Raw genomic sequence first — 16,972 nt, 5'->3', positions numbered from 1 at the left:
ATAAAATAATGACTGTATCAGATGTTTATTATTTGGACAAGGATTTCATGACTGACTATTAAACACTGTAACAAAGTTTTCATCCTGAATGCTTCCAATAATATCCCTTATAAAAAAAGATGCATTAACAACTGGGCTCGGACAGTTTTGTGCTACTTGTGCTTCTTCTTCTTGAGGCTTTCCTGAGGCTTCTGGCTGGACTCCCCGCTGATCTCTGGTAATGCCGGCTGCCAGGACAGAGGATTCTGTCTGTACATGGGCCACGGAGGCAGGGTCAACTACGGTCGAGGACAGATACAGGAAAAAATTAATGATTTAATGTTGCCTGTTGGTCTTGAAAGAAACATTCTGTTATCTTATCATCTTAGGCTCAAAACACATCAATGTCCTCAAAAATTATTATTTCTTGTAAGTTTAAATACAGATTTTGGCTCCTGAGTGAAGGTTGTGGTTTTGAACTCTTCTTTATGGGCAGGGAAAGCAGACGCTTCATAAACAAATTGGAACAACTAAATGTTATTTTATTTAAGAGAATTATATCGATTTTTATTTAATCTTTGTAATATTGCTAATAATGAAAATTATACTACGATAATTATTGCTATTGTTTTATTACCCAGACCTACAACAACATAAAGCAACAACTTACCACACAGGAAACAGCAAAGCCGCCTAAGACTATGTACACTGTCCAGCCAAACTGTTCAATGATCATACCATACACGAAGCCAATCACCTGGGGAGAAGGAACAAAGGATAACAGTTAACTCTCTAAGACAATTCTATTCTAGCAGCTTGTCTGGCATGTGTCCCGGTTAGTTACCGCTGAGATGAGGATGATTCCTTGGAAAATCTGTTCAGCCAACTTCTGGCCTTTGTAATCCTGCAACACAACAATAAAACAAACACAGGACAGGAGGTCAGTACAGTAAACATGGTGGGTCACTTTGAGCAAACGATTAGCTGTTGACATTTAAGAAGTTTATTTAAATAGCTAAACTAACCTCAGCTGCCCAATAAATAACACCTGGGTGATATTCACCCATAATATCGCGGTTGCATTACAAGTACCGTTATGTTTACTGAAGAACTTCCGGTGTTTCACACTAAATATCACCCAACAGCTAACAGCCAGTTCAACTGTGTGTTTAATACTTGGCTTTGCTTAGTTAGAAAACTGCGCTGGTTGGTTTCTGCTGATGAAACATAACTTGATCAAACATCTGTTCCCAGTGTAACCACAGCATCCACCAGCTAACGTTAGCTCGACGGAGAAGCATGGATGAAACACGGCTAGCATTACGCATTTCCATGTCCCAGGAGCCACTGGGATCTTACCATGTGCGACGGGATGGACTTGAATATAGGCAACATCTTCGGACTAAGAATGAAGAAGTTAGATGTGAGGAGACTTGGGTCCGAGCGCCTGCAGAATGATGCACTTCTACTTCCGGTCTCAGAAAAGATACGTCATGTTATGAAGGACCCATCCGGGTCCTCGCAGAGGTAATAAATTGCGTTAGCTGCCCAGGCGCACAGATCTATAACTTACCAGGATGAGCCTGAAGTGCTGTGCTTTGTTGAGAAAATGTATTGGTTATCAGTGAAAAGCTAAGTCCGCTTAAATAACTTGCCTGTAAGTATATTTAGCACTTATATTTCAATAATACATTATTATTACTCTGTGCTGCGTTATGAATATGTATTGCATCACTAAATGCAACTCTTAATACCTTTTTAGGCTTAAAACAGCAAACTATTGCGATTCTTTAAATCAGGCAAACGCCAGGGCAGCTATGACTCCGTGCAGCCGTGCTGGAGGATGAACTCGTTGATGTTGAGTTGGCACTTTGGCTTCAGCGTAATTTACTTTTAGCCGCCGTGTTTGGTTTTCTTTCTGCAGAGCTGACTCCAAGTCCACTGCGGACGTTTGGGATCGAAGCGTCCGAACCCACATCTAGCGTCTCCTCGTGAGCGGGGAGCGTTGTGGTTGAGTGCTGCTGCTGGAGTCACATAGCGGTGCAGCTGCGGCAGCCCGGGTTCACCTCGGTCCTCAGAGGGAGCTCGTCCCGTCAGGCTGCGGTGCCGGAGAGCTTCCACAGGTTCATCACAGGAGCTGGAGACACGGCGGGCATCATGACGCTGAGGAGAGGTGAGTCTGTGGATCTGCATCCCTGAGACATGTCTACACTGCTGCTGAGACAGTGTGGACTAATAACGGTTCTTTGATGATATATAATACTGGAAAACTAACATTACTTTCCAGGAAACAGAGGTTTGGTCCCGGATTTTGTTGCTTTGTTGGTAATTAAATGGAAGATTCACTCATTATCTAGCCAGCTCTATGCATATGGAGGGTTTGAGTCCACAAAACACTCAAACACTGGAGTTCAGGGGTAAGCAGCGTTGCAGCCAGTACAAATTAAGTAAATGATGACCACTTCTTCAAACGTAAAAAAACAAAAACAGAAACTGCTCCAGACTGCCCTTGAGGTTCCATCCAAGTGTCCATAAACCCAGACATGTTTCTGGCGTAAATGTCTGCTGTGATCTTCACCCTTCACCCTCCTTCACCCCCTCATTGACATAGCAGTACACAGATAATGAGTGAATTATAATTTTTGGGTGAACTATCCCTTTAAACTCAATTGTTCGACGTGTGTTTCAGTAAACGCGGTAGTCCTGATGCTGCTGGCTGTGGCCTTCCTGATCATAGTCCAACGAAATCTCCTCAACCTCAGCGACTTTCTACACAAGGAAAACCCAGGTATGTTCATCTCACTACTGTGGGCCATCTGCTCTGTACCCCAACCCCCCCCCCCCCCCCCCCCCTCCATCCTAGAACATCTACTCTATTGCTATTGTGTGTATTCTGTGCTGTCCCATGAAGCTACTTTCTCATAAAAACCACGTCTGCGCCCCCCCCAGATGCAGGGGCGATTCTTCCCTTCGAGGCCGAGCTGTCTCCGGCCCTTAAGCTGGAGTCGGCGAGGAAAGGAGAGGAGATCCCTGTCCTCATCACTGCTGCCGAGGAGAGACTCGGTGCCGTGGTTGCAGCCATGAACAGTGTCTACCAGAACAGTAAAGCCAATGTTGTCTTCACCATTGTGACCTTGAATGACACAGTGGAGCACCTAAAGTAAGGCCGTGTCATGCAGTCATATTATTCCACTTCCTTGAGGAGGTCAGAATAGATGTTGTCTGACACCTTCAATGTTTTTTACCAACAGAGCGTGGCTAAGTGAGACCAAGCTGAAAAACATCAACTACAAGATAGTTGTTTTCAAACCCGAGCTTCTCAGTGGGAAGATATCCAAAGATCCTCAGACACAGGAGGCTGCAAAACTGGTCAGACAGTTGACTTTTGCCAGGTTTTACCTGCCTGTATTCCTGCCTGAGGCAGAGAAAGCCATTTACTTGGATGATGACATCATTGTACAAGGTAAGACTCCGCATGGAGCAAGAGAATAAACAAGCAAATAAAACTAATGAGTACTTTTCAGCTTCTTGTTATTCACTATTTTCAATCATTAACGCTCAAAATTCTCAATGGTACGACTGGAGCGCGACCGATTGAGCCTTTCACAGACACTTTAGTTTCTGTGTTTATGTTTTCAAATTTCAAACTTTTGTTTTACAGAATAGACGATGCAGTGTAGCTCTGTATAATGATGTTATTCATAATTATCACCACAAATGTCCAGCCTCAAATACATAACTTTGTTTGAGTGGTTTGATAACCACATCTTAGGAATCTTTCGGCCGATATATATCAGTATCAGTAGAGCATTTTTACGTCTTGATATCAGCATTAGCCTCGAAAAATCCACATTATTTGGACTCGAATAACAGAAATGTTTTCTGGATCAGAATTAATGAATGGATTGTGTCTTTCCTTTGGGATCTCAGGGAACATTCAAGAGCTTTATGAAACCAACCTCAAATCAGGACATGCAGCTGCCTTCTCAGACGACTGTGATTCAGCTTCTGCTAAGGGCATTGTGCGGGGGGCTGGGAACCAGGTAGGCATGTCTGGCATGAACTGAATATTTTCAGTTATTTAAAGTCAGTATGGTGAAACTTGATTATGAATCTTTTTCAACAGAACAACTATATGGGTTTCCTGGACTTCAAGAAGGCGTCAATAAAGAAGCTGGGCATGAGGGCCAACACATGCTCCTTCAACCCGGGGGTCATCATCGCCAACCTGACTGAGTGGAAGAACCAGAACATCACCCAGCGACTGGAGCACTGGATGGAGCTGAACACACAGTATGTTACTCACAGTGGTGAAATGAAGGTTGGATGGGAGCTGAATTTGGTGGAAATAATTATTTTCGTTTTGGTTTATTTTGGTTAATTTAACTCTCATTTAATCCAGCGGACCCATGAAGATACATTTGGTTTGTTTCTACAGGGAGGATCTGTACGGTGAAACAATGGCAGAGAGCATTATTACTCCTCCTCTCCTCATTGCTTTCTACAAACGTCACTCCAACATTGACCCCATGTGGCACGTCAGGCACCTCGGTGAGTTCTGGTCAATAAGAGCCAGCAAACCACCGGCAGTAGATCAAATTGATTTCACATGTGGACAACCCTAATCAGTTGCTGTTTCTTTAAGGGGTCAGGGGGACACCTTCATACACACACACATATCACAGCCTTTGACACATAATATTATGAACATATGGTATGAATGTAAATTATCATAATATGGCTAACCTTTGTTCTGCAGGTAATACAGGCGCTGGAAACCGCTACTCCCCACAGTTTGTGAAAGCTGCCAAACTCCTCCACTGGAACGGACACTATAAGCCCTGGGGCAGAGCATCCTCTTTTTCTGATGTGTGGGACAAGTGGTTTATTCCAGACCCCACGGGCAAATTTCATCCTGTGCGCCGACACGAGGGGGACAGCTAGACTGAAAACGGGACCAACCAGATCAGCTCAGACCATGCATTGTGATACCTCAGGAAATACGTTAGGCCTTGTCACTAGCCAACTCTCCGTTTAAATTCTGCCAAACCATCCTCTGAACATATTAAACTGTGTAGCCACTTTTTGCCTATTCCAAGCTCACCTTATCGCTTCCTTTGAAATAGCTTTGACTCTCATTTCTCTAAATATTCAGATAAACGTTTGAAACCTGAGAGATTTGCTGATGAGGCCACGGTGAACTCAATTTATTTGAATCCTAAATGCGTTTTTAATGTAACTTCAGATCAGATCGTGCAGCAATGTTTATTTCACCTACATAAAAAATGTTCTCTGCAGTTTTCAGATGTCTGTCTGAAAATGGCATCATGCTAATCTTGCTTAGCCTCAAATAGTGAAACTCAGCTCAAAACTTCCTGTGGAAAAGTCATGAATTTTATTTCTATCAAAAGCACATATCAGCGCCTTGTTTTAACACTTAGCTTATGATTTTATATGCAGCTGACTAAAAAAACTGCACCTCAGCAGAAATGGAAGAACATAATGTTTGCATACTATTCCTATGCTTTATCAAGATTTTTTTTATACATGCTGAAAAGCATTTACCTTGCTGGTGTAAATACTTTGTAAAGTGCAGAAAATAAAATACATTTTTAAGCACTTATGTCTTGTGATTTTCATTCCCAAGCTCCTGTTAAAACCAGTGTATTTCAAAATTACATGTGGGCCAGCTTCCTATAAAAGCACCTTGAACGTTAGGTGATATATATATTCCCCCCACACAACTGAGAGCAGATCATTTGGTGCCAATGTTTGGTCAGTTACCTGCTTGTGATTGTTATAAACTCCTGAGGTTGGAGTGAGGAGGAAGGTAATTGGGTCATACAGGAATGACATATTTGGGGGAAATCGGGTTTGTCTAATGTACTTAGTATTTTATTTGACTAGTGAAGGATCTTGTAATTCAGGGCCACAGATGGAATCCCTTCATGGCCACATCCAGGAACAGAACGCCCCATGGCATCTTTTTGTGAAAAGTTCTGATTCAAGTACCTGCTCTCAAGAGACAAGTGAAACCTAATTTCACAAATGCAATTTTTAGATTAATGAAACCCAAAATTGGAAGAAGGCAATTTCAGTAATTGAGTTGAAATTGTAAAGTTCTACAAACTCAACGATTAAACGGATCACAATATCCTTTGGCTCATAAAGTAGAGGGGCGTCCTCTACAGTGTTGATGGTTCAGCACATCCAGTCTGTATGCTGAAGTGCCCTTGGGCAAAACACTGAACCCCATTATGTTTCCTACAGCGAATGAATACCGTGTGACAGAGAAGTGCTGCATATAGATGCTCTATCTGAAAGGGAGTGTAAATGAGTGAATGTGACTTGCACTGTGAAGCACTCTGGTTCATTAATAGAAATATTGGCAAGAAAACAATTGTTTTGGGGAAAAAGGGCTTTATAGAGGATTTATTACATTTATAGTAAGTCATCTATTTACAAGATTCTGTATTGACAAGATACTGCTAATGACCCAATGACATGTAGAAAGGAGAAGTCAGTGATTAATACATACGACCAAGCATTTCATCTCCTGGACAGCAGATAAACCCAAGACAAACAAAATTCAATGCTATCAAATGAAAACTGTTGTCTAGAATAAAGGTCAGTTCTTGTATGGTAAACTTCCACTGTCCTTCAGGGTTCAGCAGTTGGGGGAGGCCACAAGTCCAGGTCTACATCCTCAGACCATGCAAGTCATTTTAGAAGCAGCGGAAAGGTGAAGCTCATTTAAAATCCATGTTGAAGTCATAGGCGTCATTTACTGAAGCGGCAGAGAGAGTGATGTCGATGGGAAACCGCACTTTGAGGGGGATTTCTGCAAAGAGAAGGCAATTAGTAAAACTTGACCAACTGCAGATTTTAGCAAAAAACTTTTTTTTAATATAAACTGAATTTACTTATGAGCGGCATCGTCGGTGGTTTCTCCAACTCTTCTGTTTTGTTTAGCTCCCCGGGCATTTGTTCAGGCTAGAAGAGAAGATTACATAATTTAAATACCAACTATCCTCAAGAAACACAGAACTGAAAGACAAAGTCCAGCCAGCAGGATCAGAGTTGGATTAGAAGTCTTCACAAACAAATCAGACTTGCGTATATGTCCTCATTTCCATGCTTGAACAGGCTGATAGCAGTTTATTATGAAGAGTTCTCCAAAACAAACACTAATGACCTCTATAGTTACCTCATCATTCTGCACTGCTTCACTCTCTGTGGTTGGAGCATGAAGTTTTATCTCGCTGACTTCACTGACGTTCAGCAGACCCACTGTCGGCCCTTTAGACGTGAAACCTATACTGCTGGCCTGGTTTGGACATTTCACACCTGCAAGAGAAAAAAAAAAATTGTTCTCAGTTTCACTCATAGGTGACTAAATTATTTTAAACACTGGACTGATTAACCCGGACTCACAAAGCACAGTAGTAGCCCCTAGAGTTCATATTACTCTTTCTGCCAATGTTTGGAATACTGATTTTTTCTCACATTATTTGACAGTTATCATTACAATATTGATGTAAACACAGGTTTTTGCTTGTCACTGAATACATTAGCAAGGCAAAAATAGAAACGTCTTAAATCACAGCCAATCCACTTTCATGTTTCACCAGAGTGCTAGCGTATTAGTCTATTTAGTTACTTATTACAAGATGAAATGTGCTTAAAAGAAAAGAGCAGTAGTTTCTGCTTAACAGGATGCAGCATAAAGATCATTCATCCAGCATCTCCTCTTCCAAACCTCTGACAGCCTAAATAAAACTGGAACCAATATTTGTTTGAATAATTCAAACTATATTTCCGCACCTTGCAGACATTCTTTGTTTCCCTTTTCCAGTTGGATCAGGTCCCAGCCGCTCTGCATCTCAGCGACCACAGCGTCAGACAGGTACGCAGGGTGGCTCTTGCTCTCTGTTGCCTTACAGTGGTAACTCATCTTCGCTCTGAGGGACAACAAACGTTTTTACAATTACATGTAGCTCTCCAGACTCGTATTATGTAATTATATTTTTCAAGGCACCGTGTTTGGATCAGAGTTGGATTAGAAGTCTTCATTATAAAATCCAGAATTGCGTTTTTGTCCTCATTTCCACATTGATGCACTGCAGAAGCCCAATATTCAAAATATATTTAGGTCAAAGCAAACTCACCCTGTCCAATCAGCAAGGAAAGCTGCAGCTGCTTGCTCTGTGTTAGCGACTCCCCCCTTCTGCAGATAACCCCGTCTTTTGGCAAACAAGGTCAAGAACTCCAGAGAGTTTCTGAAGTCTGGCAGAGTGTACTGAAGCATGATCTGTGAGAGCATAAACAATAGACTACTTTAAATACTTTGATTTGAAGTTTGAACAGAACCAGATGTTAAGAAACACATCTGTCGTGATGGAAACACTTCCTACCTGTGACTTGTCACACTGTTTGAGCAGAGTCCTGACGGCCTCCAACACAGTCTCCTGGCCCTCCTCCACCTGCAGACTCCTCAGCGCCATAGAAGCTTTTGGGTTGGATGGCGACGCCACGACTCCGGGGCTGTCTATTAGCTTCACATTCTTTGTGATGTGCACCTCCTGCATGGATCTGCAGAGTTTGAGTTAACATGTGATTATGTGAATATTTAGCTGTAAAAGGATTATGGCCCTGATATGCAATTAACATTAGTCCTACTAATTAATAAGAAACTTGATCAGAAAATGATTTATGACAGTGTGTGTGTCTGAGCACTAACATTAGCATCTACTGCTACAGCCATCATGTGTGAAACAGGAAATGCTACAGTTGCGATTAGAGTTTTTTTTATGCCCATCACTCACTTTGTGATTCCTCTCTTGACTCCAGCGTTACAGGCCAGGATTCCCTTCATACTGTTGATCAGACTACTCTTCCCAACATTAGGAAAACCTGAGGATAAATACAAACAATAAAACATTCAGACATGTACATTGAACAGAGCCAAAGAAACCAAAAAGAATAGTCTCAGAGGCGCATTAGACCGAAAAGGAGTCACAGTGCTCTCATAAAAAATATCAATCCAAATCAACAGGATTCCAAAAGTAATATAAAAAAGCCACTTTTTAAAAAGGAGGAAAATTTTGTTTTGGACTCTGGAAAAGTGTGCTTACCGACTACTCCGACTTTGAGTGAAACTTCCTCCTTTGTGTTAGTAGCGTAAGTTGAGAGCAGCTCAGCAAGGCAGCTGCTTCCATAACAGGCTGCTGCTCTGGATCTGTCCAGGACTTCGTTTGAGGCCACTATCCTGCTCTTCTTGGCTTGCTTATGAAGATAGAATCAGATGACAGATTAGTGGAAGTACCTTCGCCAAATAAACACTGGATTTATGAAAACTTTTTTTAGTTTTGTTCACAAACACACATGTCAGCTTTGTTTTCACAAACCTGGTAAATGTGGTTTGTAAATTATTCTTGGAGGCTATAACCAGTTATAGCAGCACAACAGAAGCTGCTCAACCTTCTCAGTCCTCCTTATTTTACTGACACAGCATTCATTACATCCATTATTTATGAGTTATCAGGCAATATTACATCTAACTCATTTGCAAAAAATTTTTAATAAATGATTTTACCTCTGGCTTTAGTATACATTTTAGAAAATATGGGTGGGATGAAAACGTATATTTATATAAGAATTTAGGAGACTATCTAAAATCTTCTGATGAACTGCTTTATGAATGCATTCAGACCTGAGCAACAATACAGTAAAGCATTTCACATCTTTTGATAACGTATTTGTAAAGTGAACGTCCTACCACTGTTTTGTCCTGAATTTGTGTTGATGCTTTAAACAACACAACTGGAAACTCCTTTTGTAAACACTGTATCCACCTCTCCACATTCTCCTTTGGTACCAGGTCTACAATACAGAAAACCCAACAAGAAATACACAAGTTAAAAGTACAGTCCATCTAGTTTCAATAAAGATTCACAACAGGCCTGCTAATCACGTGTGTAATTAACTATAACTTGACACTATCATATATCCATTTACCTATTTTGTTTAAAACCAGGAGTAGTTTCTTTTTGCCCTCCCTCTGCAGCACCGCCTCCTCCAGCTGGGGACACCTGCACCCCACAGGATCACGGGCATCAAGGACTTGAATCACTACATCGGATGCATCAATCACCTGAAGAGATGGAGGTCAGATTAAGCGTCGATAGACAAGTTCTTACAGAGAACTCAAGCAGTAAATCACTGACCGGGACTTGGAGGTCTTACCTTATTTAATTCACTGCAAAGGAATTGTTTTGAATTCCTGTCTGGGCCGGCCTGTAACTTTGTCCCGTTCTCCTGTGTAAGTAAAATAACCAATTTATGTTGATTCAACATTAAAATATGGTTTAGCAGATGTCTGCTGCCTTATCATTTTACCTTCCGAGCCTTCTTTGCGTTGGGTTCAGTTTCTTTGATAGCAGACTTTTCCTTCTTCCTCTTCTTGGCTCGCTCCTCTTTTACGATTTCTCTCTTTTTAGTTTTTTCTTCTTCAATCTATAAGATATTAAATCATTCTTAAAAAGGGATAATTTGAAATCCGACAGTGATTTGGTTGTGTGAAACCACTTTAAGATAGTACCAACCTGTATCCTCCGCTGCTCTGCCTCCCTGAGCACCTCCTCTTTAAACGGAGCACTGCTGGGCACTCCGGGATCCTTCTTCACTCGTTTGCTCACTCCTTTCTTCTTCGCCTCTTTTCTGAGCTTCTTGAGGTGCTCGCGGACCTAAATGTCAAACATAGATATGTAATTTGTGGGCATTAAAATAAAACTGCGAACAGAAACTAGAAGCAATAAAACACGTTTCACACAAAAATCCACCAAATTGTAAATTTTTATCTCTAGTTCATTGTGAATGTTTAAATATGGTCACTTACCTTCTTCTGTATTTTGTAACGTTTGGAACATGAGATACGCTTGCTCGCTTTCTTTAACTCTGGAGACACAAAGAGAAAACACGGTAAATCTAAAGCTGGCTAAATCTAAAGCAGACAAAATAGAGTAGTTAGCACTTAGGTTATAATATAGATAGATAAACCGAGTAAAACATCCTCAATATTTATTATCAAAACGCTTAAAAAGCAATGTGAGGCCTATTTTAGCGTGTCCACTTACTTGGTCGCTTCATGGTGCTGCCGAAGAACTGCCAATGTGCCTGAAATGCTCTCACACGTGGAGGGGCGCGCGAGTGTGACGTGTTGTCACTTCCGCTTCTGCATGCGTGCTGCTGCTGATGCTGCGCCACCTGCTGGACTGGAGTGTTTAATGTAACTGGAAGGGGATGGTGCTGATATGGCTGTTATTTTATTTATATATATATATATATAATGAAAGTTAAAAAACACTGCTTGGTATTCTTAAATAACTTAATCAAGTCATCGAAGTTTAACTGGTGGTGAAAACACACAAAAAATGAATTTAAGGCATCTTTGACTGACTAATTTGACACTTTATTTCCATTATCTGTAAATATCTGCTGATATATAAATATATAAATATTTATCAAATGAAAATCTGAATGATTCAAGCTGATCAAATTTCCTATATAATGCTTTTATATTGTTATTATTATATATTCATGACTCAACACCTTACTGAAGATGAAACTGTCATTGAGGAAACTGACAGTAAAAATCTCTCTTGAACTCTTGTACTGGGATGTTATCACAAGTTCACGAGTTCAGTTTTTGTGTTACAGTTCTTGCTTCTCCACACACACCCAGCCGCCCCCTTTTTGAACTGCTGCCATCAGGACATTGAGATCCACCACCAGGAGACAGAATAACATTTTTTTCCTGGAGCTGTGACCTCCATCCCAGCAAAGACTGGTGAACAACCCTCCAGAGACTGAGGAGTAGCCATAACAAACACAGGTCAATGACTGTTACTAACACACATGCACTAAAACCCACACACACTTCACCCTCAGGGACTGCAACTGCAAAATTGTCAATATAATCTTTGAATCTTGAATCAGCTTAATCTAATTAAGATCCCCACCTACTTTTTTTTAATTAATGTGTTTTCTATCAAATATGTTATACCAAACACCACAACAAATTCATTGTATGATGAAAAGCTGAAAACCTTTTTCTGATTTCAAGTCATATAAGTGTATAAGACATATGTTACCACTTCAGGACTTTAAGACTGCAACGCTTAGCATGTGTGTCAGTGTGAGAGCAGCAGGTCTCATGTTATACATATTATATAACTACATTATGCAATGCCAGCTATGTGTGATCTGTATATACTATTATACTATATTCTCTCAGCTATGTGTGATCTATATATAATATTAAACTTTGTTATGTCAGCTATGTGTGAGCTATATATTAGGGTTATAAATATACTAGATTGTCTGACCTCTCCACATTAACCGGAGTGAAACCATCTCTGCCTCATCGAGGGAGGGAGAATGGACGGATGGAGGGAAGGGGAAGGGGGGGGGGGGGGTCTAAGTCAACAACGAAGAAGAAGAAGAAGAGAAAAGTCTGGGTCACGTGACTGGGTCGAGCATCTTTTTTTGGTCCATCTTGGATACCAGCAGGAGCCCGGTGCATCCCAAGAAAATGACCAAGCTCCAGTTTTTGAACGTCTTCCTGACCGAGCGCCTCATGCTAGCTGCGCAGGAGATCTACAAGTCAGTGGAGGACACGATCCTGGAGTACCAGGAGGAGATAGCGATCCGGGAGCGTGAGAACGACCATCTGAGGCGCAGGCTGCGGGACGCTGGGATTGAAATATGGCCAGGTTAGCCCCGCTCGAAGCTAACGGTGCTGGCTCGTGCTCAGCCAGAGGCTGTGAGGTGGTGAAACTCCAGTGGCTGCGCACGGGGCACACGCAACAACAACTAGTCCCACACATAACGTCGGCCCACTCCCCAAAAATAGTTCACTTTAGCCGTCAGCGAGCTAGTTAGCCGCTGTTGTTGTGGTGCGGCTAGCGCATTAGCAACCTTTGTTCGTTAGCCTGAGAGCTAGGTTAGCACACTCGCTAACAACCAGAGTGAGCATCCAGCTTCACCTGACTTTCCTCGTGTGCGTGGACGGAGTGATCGTGTCCACATCGCAGTTAGTTTGACAGTGACACGTGCTGGTGAACACTGAGCAGCACGGAGGCGCCATCTCCCTGTGTTTATCTTTTACTCTCAGTTGAAAACATCCCCCGCGTCCGAAGCTGCTGCCAAAGAGTGGCCGAGGCTGCCACTAGTTGTTGTGATTGTAAACAATACTTTTCCTTTAACTTAGCAGTGTCCAAATCAAAGTGTTAAATGCTGAGAGTTCATGTAAAGCGACCATCATAGGTCCAAGCGGGTGAATATTAGATGTAAACATGACATTCAGTACTGTTGACTATCAAATAGTTGCTGAGGGTTTCTCAAAAAGTGACAGTAACATTTAACATATTAGCACACGTCTATGAAATGTGCCTTCATGCACAGTGGAGGTGATGAGTGTATCTCTGCTTTTCAGTTTCCTGGTGACAGCACATGAGAGCTTAGTCATGTGTTTCACCACAGCTGTGATTCTTCTATTATGTTCTGATAGTGAGTCCAGTGCTTTGCTCCATTGATAAAGAGGGGTTTTACAGAAGGATGCGTCATAGGACTGGGCGATAAGGTGATACAAGTTTATTATGATGCATTTTTTTGTCAATATCCATAATGATCATGATAATTGTACCCTTATTATTTCTTATAAGTTTAAAGAGAGATTTTTGCTCCTGAGTGAAAGTTGTGCTTTTTGTACTCTTGATAGACAGTAAAAATTTGACTCATCTGAGGTAGAACATTTAAACCAATTCTGAGTTGTACATCATTACATCAAGCAATCCAACAATGCATACTGAGCTTTGGGTACAGTATACATTGCTATCTGCTCTTATTGAAAGTTATAATGCAATAAATACCCAGCCCTAATACTGCATTTGCTTTGGAGGCTTTGCTTTAGATTTACAGTTTCTTAACTTCGATAAAGACACCGTCAAAGTCCAATTTGATTTGAAGTAAATAATCATATCCTTTTCAAACCATGAAATTCTGTGAAGCGCGAAGGCCTTGTGGCATATATATATCAATGAGAGTTGAGTGGACATATTTTTGTTGATGAAAAATTGGTGGGTGCTGGATCAGTTAAATATCAAACAAGTTTGATCAGAGATGATCAGAACACCTAAAAGCTTCAAACATCCCAATGATACTGTAGAGTTAACATTTTCCTTCTGTCTTCTTAGATCGTCCATCCATGGCGCTGCTGGAGGAAGAGGATGGTGAGCATCCACGACGCGAGTGGAGTCCCAGCATGGGGCACGAGGAGCGCATTCCAATTCAGATCAAGGATAAAAGAGATCTCCGGGCCAACCCAGGAGAGGAGCAGCTTCGGGGGCACGGCTCTTGCACCACACCGGAGAACATGTTCACTCCTCCACGTGTCGGAAATGAATATCCCCAGGAAGGCCCCCACACATCCAACCTCCCTCAGAGTCAGGGTGTGGAGAACAGAGAGAGGGATCCCGGCTCCCGTGGCCCCTCCAGGCATGTGAAGGCGGAGAGCGGAGGAGGCCACAGAGGCTCGACGTCCTCCAACAGCGGTGCCCAGCCTCTGGCACCGGTCAACCCAAACTGCTCAAATGAAAACAACATTGATATTATTGGCGTGGACAATGGAGGACAGTCGGTTGGTGCTAAGGGAGCTGGAACTGGAGCTAGCAGAGCACAGGCCTCTCACATGCGCAACCAAGCAGCCAATGCCGTGGAATGCCCCAATCAGAAATCCCCCCTACAAGCACACATGTCGTCTTTCTGCTGCAAGGTTTGCGGTGAGGCATTTAGTCACGTTGGCCACTTGCACGTGCACGTACAAGTGCACACACGGGAAAAACCATACCGCTGTGGTGTATGTGGGAAATGCTGCAGCTCGTCTGGTAGACTCCAGGAGCACCAGCGGAGCCACACGGGAGAAAAACCATTCCGGTGCCAGATCTGTGGGAAGGGCTTCACGCAGATGGCTCACCTGAAGGTCCACATGAGGATCCATACTGGAGAGAAGCCATACAGCTGCCCCGTGTGCGGCAAGTGCTTCAGCCGCTCTGACAAAATCAAAAGGCATCTCCAGACCCATAGCCGCGAGGGAACATATTTCTCGGGGCAATGATACAAGTGTGTTGTTGAAGAACCCAGTTTGTGAATCAGATTGATGTGGGAAACTTTTCTACAAAAAGCTAAAATCGCTGCCACCGAAGCTTTTTTTCTTCTTCCTCGTGTCCAAGAACTAGGGATTCTGCAACTCTTGGAGAAAGATTGTTTTTTTAATCTATCCTAATACTTCTCCACGCCATAGCTCCTAAGTAGACTTTGTATTAGCAATTTACTTAATTTTCTACCTGTCTCAGAGTATTAAATCTCCAAGACACATTTCCAGTTATTAGCTAGCCTTTTGAATAACCTAGCCTTTCCTTAGTCTTCTAATTAGCATGATGAAGTCTTCCACACATGCCTTGAAACTGAGATGCATTAAGAAATGCAACAATATCCAGCACAGTTATCAACCAGTCACTTCATCGCTACAAAGTTTCAAATCTGCAGACTTGACATTGATCTCATAAACATTATTTTAGGACCTAAAATTAAGAATGGGTTTGTTTGAGAAATCCTCTCCAGTTCCTAACTTAACTAGAGGATTGGCAGGGAAAGCCTATGTGTTATCTGGATTAGTCTAACACTGCCAATAGGAGTTTGTTTTTAATGTAGCAATTTTAACAAACAAAAAAGATCGTGAAACGCCCCCCCTTAGACGTTGGACTTGTTTACAAGGAGTCTGATCTCGCACTTGTCTCCGTCATTATGTTTGTTTCTTTTTGCTTCTCGGTGCCGTTACATTGTTGCAGAGCTGAAAACTGCCATCCCACATCGTCAGTGCTTCATGTTGTCCACTGACACAAGGACACATCTCTTGGAGAATGCTCCACTATTTTGTGAAATAATGTGACATTTTGTAAAATACCACTAGTCTCCGTCTACCATACACTTAGGAATATTGTGGTGTTTTTGTTTTATTTTTGAAATGACATGAACTATGGCATCTATCCGAGACGATGCAGACATTCACTCTACATTAGGGCCATACAGTATTAGCTGAACATCTCTGTTGTTTTTCAGGGGTCTCAGATTTGCTCTCCGCTGTGGTTGATTTGATGATGGAATTGGGTACTTCCTCTGCCCATCGTGGATTGACCCCCCCTCCCCAAACAGTAGACCCTACAGTTACCTTTCTCCTCTCAGGACTAAAGCTGCATTCATGACACAAGGGCAATCCAAATATACTAACCTCTGACTAAATACTGCTATCACACAAGTCAGAAACTCAGGGTGTGGGAGTTTTTTCCCCCATTGAATTAGTCCCTGCTTATAATAAAGATGAGCAAAACAAAATGAAACCTTCAGACTGTCAGATGTAAGTCATTGCTCAGGATGCCAAAGCCTGGCCAAGTTCTCCATCCATGTGTGATGAATGCAGCATGAGACGACTACAGCATGTCCTCACAGCTGACCAGCAACCTTTGATGTCTTCTCTCCGACACCAGTTCTTCCCCTTGCACACACACACACTCACACACTCCACTCGACAGTGTTGTATCATTGCATATTAAATGTTATTTTTTAATAAAGTAGTCATTGAGTATCAATTCTTATTGCCTTGTATTGTGTGTGTGTGTGGGAACAAAGCCAACTTTAAAAGTCTGTCATGAAACGGATCTGATGAAATTTGAGTGTGATCTGCACTCTCTGTTATAGACAGTAGAGACTCAATTTTTCCCCCATTATTTATTCATCAGAAAGTTCATTTGAGAACAATAATAATAGAGTATTAAAGTGTACTGCATTCACTTGATTAAAGTGTTTTCTGTTTTTCAGAGAAAGTTTTCATGACAAAGATAAATGATAATGATAATTGAATCTGATTCAACATCCC

General features: G+C 41.9%; 4 protein-coding genes and 2 non-coding genes across 6 annotated transcripts; 2 read left to right on the top strand and 4 right to left on the bottom strand.

The window, feature by feature from the left end:
* Positions 1-9: 9 nt before the first annotated feature.
* spcs1 (signal peptidase complex subunit 1) lies at positions 10-1,496 on the bottom strand. The gene is made up of 4 exons (XM_053441343.1): positions 1,339-1,496; positions 824-883; positions 650-736; positions 10-278 (listed from the first exon to the last, which is right to left on the bottom strand). The coding sequence occupies exons 1-4, from the start codon at positions 1,372-1,374 to the stop codon at positions 153-155; spliced, it is 309 nt and encodes a 102-aa protein (XP_053297318.1). The 5' UTR covers positions 1,375-1,496; the 3' UTR covers positions 10-152.
* A 125-nt stretch (positions 1,497-1,621) lies between these two features.
* glt8d1 (glycosyltransferase 8 domain containing 1) lies at positions 1,622-5,598 on the top strand. The gene is made up of 9 exons (XM_053441331.1): positions 1,622-1,636; positions 1,904-2,152; positions 2,669-2,767; positions 2,929-3,139; positions 3,231-3,442; positions 3,910-4,022; positions 4,106-4,272; positions 4,418-4,530; positions 4,739-5,598. Exons 2-9 carry the CDS (start codon positions 2,137-2,139, stop codon positions 4,921-4,923), a joined length of 1,116 nt encoding a protein of 371 aa, XP_053297306.1. The 5' UTR covers positions 1,622-1,636; positions 1,904-2,136; the 3' UTR covers positions 4,924-5,598.
* A 798-nt stretch (positions 5,599-6,396) lies between these two features.
* Positions 6,397-11,215, bottom strand: gnl3 (guanine nucleotide binding protein-like 3 (nucleolar)). Its single transcript, XM_053442848.1, has 15 exons — positions 11,115-11,215; positions 10,877-10,935; positions 10,584-10,724; positions 10,378-10,494; positions 10,225-10,296; positions 9,997-10,132; positions 9,758-9,861; positions 9,114-9,264; positions 8,805-8,892; positions 8,394-8,571; positions 8,148-8,290; positions 7,804-7,940; positions 7,187-7,326; positions 6,903-6,972; positions 6,397-6,820 (listed from the first exon to the last, which is right to left on the bottom strand). The coding sequence occupies exons 1-15, from the start codon at positions 11,125-11,127 to the stop codon at positions 6,729-6,731; spliced, it is 1,641 nt and encodes a 546-aa protein (XP_053298823.1). The 5' UTR covers positions 11,128-11,215; the 3' UTR covers positions 6,397-6,728.
* On the bottom strand, positions 8,015-8,089 carry LOC128425820 (small nucleolar RNA SNORD19). The gene has a single exon (XR_008333186.1). It is a non-coding gene; the product is annotated as a small nucleolar RNA SNORD19 (small nucleolar RNA).
* LOC128425834 (small nucleolar RNA SNORA47) lies at positions 9,391-9,474 on the bottom strand. The gene has a single exon (XR_008333188.1). It is a non-coding gene; the product is annotated as a small nucleolar RNA SNORA47 (small nucleolar RNA).
* Positions 11,216-12,452: 1,237 nt separating the features above from the next.
* LOC128458165 (zinc finger and SCAN domain-containing protein 22) lies at positions 12,453-16,691 on the top strand. The gene is made up of 2 exons (XM_053442861.1): positions 12,453-12,752; positions 14,235-16,691. The coding sequence occupies exons 1-2, from the start codon at positions 12,572-12,574 to the stop codon at positions 15,152-15,154; spliced, it is 1,101 nt and encodes a 366-aa protein (XP_053298836.1). The 5' UTR covers positions 12,453-12,571; the 3' UTR covers positions 15,155-16,691.
* Positions 16,692-16,972: the final 281 nt, after the last annotated feature.

This window comes from Pleuronectes platessa, chromosome 2 (genome assembly GCF_947347685.1).
Source record: "Pleuronectes platessa chromosome 2, fPlePla1.1, whole genome shotgun sequence".
Taxonomy (NCBI): domain Eukaryota; kingdom Metazoa; phylum Chordata; class Actinopteri; order Pleuronectiformes; family Pleuronectidae; genus Pleuronectes; species Pleuronectes platessa.
This window is presented reverse-complemented; position numbering and strand designations above follow the sequence as displayed.